General features: G+C 43.9%; 1 protein-coding gene across 1 annotated transcript; it reads right to left on the bottom strand.

The window, feature by feature from the left end:
• Positions 1-315: 315 nt before the first annotated feature.
• Positions 316-2,556, bottom strand: LOC309363869 (taste receptor type 2 member 8-like). The gene has a single exon (XM_081900382.1). It carries the CDS (start codon positions 1,638-1,640, stop codon positions 744-746), a length of 897 nt encoding a protein of 298 aa, XP_081756508.1. The 5' UTR covers positions 1,641-2,556; the 3' UTR covers positions 316-743.
• Positions 2,557-9,433: the final 6,877 nt, after the last annotated feature.

Raw genomic sequence — 9,433 nt, forward strand, 5'->3', positions numbered from 1 at the left:
CTGCCAAAGGCTTTTTGAATATTGCAATCTCTGATGTCAGACCTCTGTCCATTTCTTATTTTGCATATAGGCTGGCGTGTTTGTCCTGTGTAGAATGCAGAAAGGAGTTTCTGATGGTGGATATCATGTAAGAAAATCGCAGATATCACATTGGAAGATGAGGTGAACAAACTCCTGATGTTGTGAACAGCATTCTAGGGCTGTGTAATAGTATTGCCAGAGTGAATTTGTGGACAGAGATAGCATCTGCATCTGCCACAGGGGCTGCTCCCTGGTATACAGATCTCTGGTGTAGGTATGTTGTTTCTTGGGAAGAGCTGTTCAAGAGCAGGAGGTGCCTGTAAACATCACGTTCCTTTGTTTTTGTTTTGCTGTTTTCTAATCTCAGTCTCTCCTATGGCAATTCTTAGATGTCTTGACCAATGAGCCTGAAGGGATGTTAATGTTTCATTTTAAGAAAGGAAGTAGCTGACTTAGGGGGAGGAAGCAAGGCTGCTTGTGACTGGGGCAAGGTGGGGCAGGAATCTTTAACCACTCATCACCCCCCCCCATCCCAATCAGAACCACAATGGGAGGAAATCTGCTGTTGGCATCAATAGGCCCTTTCTTCGCATGGCAAATGGCAGGCATGATAGGAGGGGTCAATTCCAGTTTGTGTGCTGGAGAAAACATGCACACTCTACTCCTGGCCAGGCTTGGGCCCCCTGAGCCAGCTCTTCACAAAAGGCAACACCTAAGAATGGTTAAGGCTTTCGTCTTGGAAGCATCCTGGCAGCTGCCTGCTTCAGCCTGGGATTCACCAACACCAGGAGGGCAGCCTGCACAGGGGAGTACATTAGTATCATTGTTATACACACTGAAACGGCAACTATATCTTTGTTAATACAGCCAGTTAGAAATAAGATCTTTGCCACGTAAAAAGAAATGGAAAGCACCAGCAGGAGGAGGACTGTCCAAGCTGCCTTCGTGTGAGCATCTGTTTGAAGGCTCCTAATATTGGATTCTTTCCCAGTCAGTTTGTAGACGTGTCTGTAGAGTGAGACTACAACCATGATGGAGCAAGGAAAAACTATCAGGAACGGGCAGCCAGCACCAGTAATCAAAAAGAAGATTTTGAAATTAGTAGCAAAATCAACCTTTGTCTGGTCTTGCGTCATGTTTGTAATGCTTCCCTGGGGTTTAATATACGCACTCTGCAGTGCAAAGAAGGAAACAAGCAAGGAGATGGCTTGAGATCCCCCAAGAAGCCAAGGTATTATCCATGATATCCTCAGCTTGCACCAAAGAAAAAGGGAGCAGTTGTTGTTAACGATCTTGAGGTAATAGAAGAGGCAGAGCCAGGCAGTAAGCCAGAATCGGGAGAATGTGAGAAAGGTTCCAATGAAGTAGCATATTTGTAATATTAAGGGGCTGCTAATGTCAGAGATTAAGTAGTACTTAATTAAATATGGAGACAGAACACCTGAGAAGCCGATATTGGACATACCTAGAGACAGAAGAAGTTGTTCTCTAGCATCAAGTTTCCTGCTTGTAGCCCACTCAGTGACTATCACTGCAACAATAAAGCCATTGGAGATGAGCCCACCGATAGCCAGGACAGCTAGAGACGCCAGAAAGGCAATAAGTTGAGGAGAAGGCATCTCTCCGTATCCTTGCAGATTACTGCACCAGGTGGCCTTTCACCAATCCAAAGTTGCCGCACTGAGATGCAGTGTGCAAGTGAGACAACATCTGCAGCATTCTTATGAATGACCGGGGAACTATGCAAATGAACTATGAACCAAATTATAAATTAATGAGACTCTCCAGCTGCTCATTTCCATAATTTCCATATGCCTCTATCTGGCATAGTAGTGTGGACAGAAACTGTATCAGAGGGCTGCCTGTCACTCCACTTTGTATAAATGGGGGAGGGGGTTGCTCCATTTTGCTGGCCCCATGAATAAGAAAGCTTGCCACAGGCGACCACTTTGCAGTGGTCCAGAGTTTATGTAAAGAATAGGAGGAGCTGGAAATTCCAGCTGGCTTGTTTGTCCTAAGACCCTCCTGCTTCTGGTTCCCAGGCCTCTGCAGGCTTTTCTTTTATTTGATCCCAGATTATAGGCAAATGCTTCTTCCTCAACAGCATGCCCCAAAGTAAAATCTATCTGCAGTTATTTCCAATGAAGTTTTCCTTTCCTTTGCCTGCTGCTAATTTCTTTAACCACAGTACAGTATTTATTCTTTTAAAAACAGATCAATGCAAGCTGAAATTGCAGTGTGTAACAATCACAATAGCAGACTTAGCTGCACTCATTTTTCTATTGCACATTCTGCACTGCTGCACATTCTCCACTCCAGTTCTGCATGAACCCAGTATATTTATAATGTAGAACCTATTTTTAATACTACCCAGTAGTTTTGTTTCTTCTGCCTAGTTTTTCCAAAAGACCTCACTGTGTGTGTGATTCAATTACCATTTTGACTGCACTGTTACCATGCCAAAGATCTAAACTTTTGGATCTTTAAAGAGAGGGACATGTCCAGCCCAATCCTACTATATTCAGTGGCCTTTCTCTAAGGTTAGTGCACCTGCGATTGCATTCCTGATTAGTAGGTTTACTTGCAAATCATGATAGGATTGTGGGTTTTTTAGTGTCTTAAAAAGCACAGATTTGCTTGTTGCTGTTTTCCAGAGCGGGATATGCAAAGATGTGTATTTAATTTAGCACACTGGTAACTGGATCTGTTTGCCTATTTGATCCTCAGCTGTAATTATAGCAATGCAAATAGCAAAGGACAGCATCTTTTATTATGGACTGTAAAATGTCTAATTCTTGCACCACATTTGTGCTTCCATCACACTTTGAGCTGTGGATCTCAACCTTCATAAAGGGCAGAGAGAGGAAGAGAAATGCCACGTAACACATTAAGAGAAATGTGGTGCTTTGAGTGATCAAAGTTGGTTCCAATAATATTTTCAGGCAGGAGCTGACAATATGGCGGGGTAAGACAGCACTGCCTCTCAGGGTCCCTCTAGGTTGCTGCAAGAGAGGGAAGCAAGGTAGCAGAGATCTCAGTGTAGTCCTCCGGGTGGCTTGAGTGCACCAACCTCCTCACCCGAATTGCCTTACTCATATCTCCTCCCTCTCAGTAATAAGCATGGACCTCGGATTTGGGAAGTGAGGAAAGCAAGACTGCCCAATCCCACCAACAGCTGCTGTCTGCAGGACATTAGGTTACCACACGGGTGGCACTGTGGGTTAAACCACAGAGCCTAGGGCTTGCCGATCAGAAGGTCGGTGGTTTGAATCCCCACAGTGGGGTGAGCTCCTGTTGCTCAGTCCCTGCTCCTGCCAACCTAGCAGTTCAAAAGCACGTCAAAGTGCAAGTAGATAAATAGGTACCACTCCAGCGGGAAGGTAAACGGTGTTTCCGTGCACTGCTCTGGTTCGCCAGAAGTGGCTTAGTCATGCTGGCCACATGACCCGGAAGCTGTACGCCGGCTCCCTCGGCCAATCAAGCGAGATGAGCGCCGCAACCCCAGAGTCGGCCATGACTGGACCTAATGGTCAGGGGTCCCTTTACCTTTACATTAACTTATTTTACTATTACAGGGATGGGGAACCTGTGGCCGTTCAGATGTTGTTGGACCACAACTCCCATCATCCATCACTAGGAGGACCAATGGTCAGGGACGATGGGAATTGTAGTTCAAAAACAGTTGGAGACCCAGGTTCGGGAAACTCTGATCAACCCCCTGCCATGCAGGAATCTTTCACCCAATGAGGGGCTTGAACCCATGATCCTGAGATTAAGAGCCTTATGCTCTAAGGAAATTTATGGACCTATGAAATGAACAGGTATAAGAAAACAGGACCTATGTCCTGTCCTGTTTACAGTGTGGGCAGGCAGGCATGTTACAAAGGCAAAACAACCCCAAGACAGGCAAGTGGGCTTCAAATCCTATAGAAATGTATGATAAAAGTGACTAACAAATTTAGTAGTAGTAGTAGTAGTAGTAATAATATCATCCTTGGGAGAAAGCAACTTACAGAGATGATACCTTTGATTTCTGAAACATCTAATTCTGACATTGCCTCTGTGCATCAATTGCCCCTCAAGATCAGGCAATAAGCTTCATAAAGGACAGGGAGGGGTGAAGCAAACTAACGTAATAAATACAGTATGTTGTGTTTCGGGCACACAGGAAACGCTATCATACACAATATTGTGGGGAAACATAGATGCACAGAGGTTGATCCATCCCAAGAATATAAGTGTGCCGTATGATCAAAAATTTCTGACTCCATCAAGTAGCAGCCAAGCAGCTGTTCATAGCAGCCCCAGACAGTGCACAAAAGTGATAGCCAACCCATTCTGTCCAGTTAATAGCCATTGGTAGACCTGTCCTTCACTGAAGCATTAATCCCCTTCTGAGATCCAGAGGGAGAGCAGGTGGCTCTGAGGAAGGAGCAGGTCATGGTAGGAACTCAGAGGGAGGTGAAGCTGTGATGGAGACAGACTTTAGTGTCCTTACAAAGAAGATGAGACTGAATGGAGTTCAAGGAAGGAAGGAAGGAAGGAAGGAAGGAAGGAAGGAAGGAAGGAAGGAAGGAAGGGTACATGGGAGTCTTAACACATCATAGTCCACTGGTATTGAAAATGTATGAATATGTTGTTTCATAAGGGTGAAAGAAGGGAGGCAATAAAGTAACAGGTGTTTTTTTCAGGATCAGAAAATGTTTATTGCCTCCTGACATAATAAGGTACATACTACAAGATATAATTAGGCTTTTATTTTACATCATGTAAAAACAAATAAGAATGGTGAAGAGACTCAAGGCTAGCACATTTATGCATGTTGTCCTGGAGTTGCCAGTACAAATATACGTCTGGGTGTGGGCAATCGTAAAAAAAATAAGGTCAGAAGGAAATGAAAAGTGTGAAACTTCAGCCAGTGATAATTACATAGTTAACAGTGGTAATTTCCAAAACCATTTTTTAAATGTGGATATCATGGCACCGTTAAGCACATGGAATGTGCAAGGAGTTCTTTGTGTCAGTTCAGTTCACAAATGATATTGGTGAAAACTCCTGATGTATTGTAATTCAGTGGTTTCATGTCTCAATGTCTCTTTTGAAGTTCCTTTGCTGCAGGATAGCTATTTTCAGGTTACTGTATTTACACAGTGTCCTAGGACCTAGAAGGTTTCAGTGTTCCACCACTTCCTTTTGAATGTTGAGATTTCTGACATCAGATTTTTGTCCATTTTGTATTTTGTGGCTCATTCCTCCTCTATAGAAAGCAAAAGGGCAGTGCTGGCAGATGATGGCAGACATCATGTTGGAAGGTGAGCAGGTGAACAATCCCCTGAGGTTTGGGATCGTATCATTAATCCTGAAACACTTTTCCCAGAGTAAGTCTGTGGACAGCGTCTGCGTTCCCCATCTCCATAGCCCTGTCATGGGCATGTTGTTCTTTGGGAAGAGCTGTTTTGGATCAGGAGATGTCTGTGAGGATGTATAAGTCAACAGCCAAGGCATGTGAGAGGGAAGTGTCATTCTCCAGACTTGGGTGTCGATAACTGATGAAATGTGTGAGTGGTTTCATTTGGGGGCTGTAAGTGGCATCTGCTTTGTCTTGCTGTATTAGATGAGCCTTGTACTTTGAGGAATGCCTGGTGTAAGTTGTTCAGCAGTGAGTCCTTATCCCGTGATCCTGAAGAGATGTAGCAGGCTTCATTTTAAGAAAGTAGCTGCCCTGTGGAGGGGGTGGGGAGAGAAGGCTGGTTGTGACTGTGGCAAGGAGGGCAAGGGACTTTAACCATTAATCCTTCCTTTTCCCGATCAGAATCACAGTGGCAGGATAGCACTGACTGGAACCAAGAGGGGCTTTCCCAGCATTGCAAATAGCAGCCATGATAGGAGCAGGACAATGCTGATTGAAAACATGAGAGCAAACCAAGTGTTACAGTCCTTTCTCCACTTCACACCCTACGCTTGACCAGGCTTGGGGCCCCTGAGCCAGCTCTTTTTACAAAATGCAACATCTATGAATTATGAAGGCTTTGGTCTTGGAAGCATCCTGGCAGCTGCCTGCTTGAGCTTAGGATTCACCGACACCAGGATGGCAGCCTGCACAGGGGAATATGATATTATAACTGTTATACACACTGAAGTAGCAAATATGCTTTTTCCAGCTTGTCCAGTTATAAACAAGGTCTCTGCCACATAAAAAAATATGGAAAGAATCAGGAGGAAGAGCACTGTTCCAGCTGCCTTGACGTGGGCTTCTGTTTGAGGGCTCCTAAATTTGGATTCTTTCCCTGTCATCTGGCAGACATGCCTACAGAGCGAGGTTACAACCAGGATGGAGCAAAGGAAAACTATAAGAAAGGGACAGACTGTATGACTAATTAGAAGCAAGCCTTCAAGAAAGCAGACAGGCTTATTCTCTGTCTTCCCTTGTGTCATGTTTGCATTGTTGACTGTTGCATTGCTCATGAGAGAATTGCATTGCTCATTTTGAATTGCAATGAAGGATGCAAAAAACGTGATGACAAGAGAGCCCCCAAGAAGCCAGGGCACCAGGCGCGATATCCTCAGCTTGCACCACAGGAAGAGGCAGTGTGTGCTGTTCACTATCTTGACGCAATAGAAGACACAGAGCCAGGCAATGACCCAGAGTCGGGAGAATAGGCCAAAGGCTAAAAAGTAGAAATATACGCCAAATATTACGCCGTCGCTGGTTTCAGGCTTTAACCCGTATCTAATTAAAAATGCAGTCAGAGTAAGTGTGAAGAAGATATTGCACGTACCCATGGATAGAATAAGTTGCTCCCTAGCCGCGAGGGTCTTGCATTTAGCCCATTCAATGACTATCACTGCAACTACAAAGCCATTGGAGATGAACCCACCGAGGGCCAAGTCAATTAAAGCCACCAGAAAGGTAGTGATCTGGGAAGAAGGCATCTCTCCGGATCCTTTCAGACTGCTGTACAGGTAAGACTTTCAGCAACCAAAATTGTTGAGCTAAAGTGGAGAGTGTGAGTGAGTTAGCAGGGCTGCGGCATACTTTTAAATAGGCTGGGGACCATGCAAACGAACCATGTGCCGGACTATGTAAATGAATGGGATTTTCAGGCTCCTCCTTTCCTTACTGCTGCTATCTCACATAGTGGTGTTGATACACCATACCAAAGGGCCTCCTGCCAAAGGTGTCTTGAGTGAGGGTGGTACTCCTTTTGGGTGGTTTTGAGAATAAGTTAGTTAGTGGCCCAGACTCTACTACTCAGGCAATAAATAGCAGTAGCTGGAAATTCTGCTGTTGGCACCTGGAAGAAACCACCTTGCCTTCAGACTCTCTTCAGCCCCCACTTTTTATTGGTTCCACTTTAAAAGCAAGTTCTGTTTCCTTAACAGTAAGTTAGTTTGCCTTATGCAGTCCTTTGTAGCTGGTCATTCCTTTCGTTGCTGCTCATTTCTCCACCCCAACACACTATTTCTTCTTTAAAAACAGATACAAGATTCTTAATACAAGACGTTAGTTCAGAGATCCACCACCACTCATTTACTCATTGCACAGTATGCCTTTCTGCTGCTGCTTAAATCCACACCAGCACTACACCCATCCAAAGCTTATTCATAATGGAGTTTCTAATACTGTCAGATATCTTTGTTTTATTTTGCAAAAAGACCTCATTGCCTGTGTTATTCAGATTAACATTTTTGACTGTGCTCAAGGTTGTTGTTGCTGCTATGCCAAAGATCTGAACTTTTGAGGAGGTGGAAATCAGTGCTGTTCACAATCTTGATACAATGGAAGACACACAAAGCCAGGCAATTACCCAGAGATGGCAGACATGTATATATATTTGATGAAACACACATGTATACTGCCCAATCCCATTCATGCTTGGAATTTAATCCTAGTATATTCAATGGGCTTTTTCTAAGGCAAGGGCAGATAAGATTGATCAGTTTACCAGTCAAATCATGATAGGGTTTTGTTTCTTTGGTGTATTAAAAAAGCACACATATTTGCTTGTTGCTGTTTTCCAAAACAGGAAATGCAAAGATGTGTCTTTTATTTAGCACAGTGGTAACTGTATCTGTTTTCCATCTCCGATGGTTCCTCATCCTCCTGGGGGGAAAGTGACAAATGAGGTGCCACAGGGTTCTGTCCTGGGCCGATTATTGTTGTTCAATGTCTTTATGAATGACTTGGAGAAAAGCATTGAGGGGGTGCTCATCAAATCTGCAGATGACACCAAACTGGGAGGGGAAACTAAAAGACAGAATTTGGATTCAAAATTACCCTAACGTATTGGAGAACTGAGCCCAAACTAATACAATGAATTTCAATGGGGACAAATGTAAGGTTCTGCCCTTAGGCAAGAAGAGCCAGCTGCACAAATATAAAATGGGGGTTGTGGGCTTGAGCCCCACATTGGACAAAAGATTCCTTCATTGCAGGAGGTTGGACTAGATGACCCACGTAGTCGCTTCCAACTCTACAATTCTATGAATATACAGTATGTGTAAATAACCATATATCATAAAGATACCACAGTCTCCACTGTGCCTCATTAACAAAAGGAAACATGAATCCTGAGTAAGTGCCTGGAACCCTGGTAATCTCGCATCACTTGGAGATTAGGGTGTATAGTATAGTACTTGGAGTAGAGTAGAGTAGAGTAGAGTAGAGTAGAGTAGAGTAGAGTAGAGTAGAGTATAGTATAGTATAGTATAGTATAGTATAGTATAGTATAGTATAGTATACAGTGGTGCCTCGCAAGACGAAATTAATCCGTTCCGTGAGGCTCTTCGTCTAGCGGTCTTTTCGTCTTGCGAAGCAAGCCCATTGACAGCTTAGCGGATTAGCGCTATTAGCGGTTTAGCGATCAGCTGTTAAGCGGCTTATCAGCGGATCAGCTGATAAGCGGCTTAGCAGCTTAGGAAAAAGGGGGGGAAGGGAAAAAACCCCCGCAGGAACTCACAAGACATTTTCGTCTTGCGAAGCAAGCCCATAGGGAAATTCGTTTTGCGAAGCGCCTCCAAAACGGAAAACCCTTTCATCTAGCGGGTTTTCCGTCTTGCGAGGTGTTCGTCTTGCGGGGCACCACTGTAGTATACTTTTCCATTGGAAAAGTAAGTTACTTTGTGAGTTCCCAGGCACTGATAAGGTCAGCCATGCACTGACCTTCAACAATGTTAGAGCATCTGACCTTCAACAATGTTGGAGCATCATGCTTTGCATTAAGTATTGCCTGTACTCTGTTATTAATAGTTTCAGAGGAACTTTGAACTGTTTGTTCAACTTCGCACTGTTTGTTGCCCTTCGGAATCAGGACTTAAAAAGAGGATTTCATTAATGGTTAAAAAAAATTAGGTTACACAAAGCCTGAATAATGAAGCTTTCTTTCAGCCAATGAATTTTGACAAAAAGGAA

The sequence above is a fragment of the Podarcis melisellensis genome (genome assembly GCF_964234715.1).
Source record: "Podarcis melisellensis genome assembly, chromosome: 2".
NCBI lineage: Eukaryota > Metazoa > Chordata > Lepidosauria > Squamata > Lacertidae > Podarcis > Podarcis melisellensis.

What these genes read in the sequence shown, in the direction of transcription:
- LOC309363869 (XM_081900382.1), bottom strand. Translation starts at nt 1,640, where the DNA reads ATGCCTTCTCCTCAACTTATTGCCTTTCTGGCGTCTCTAGCTGTCCTG.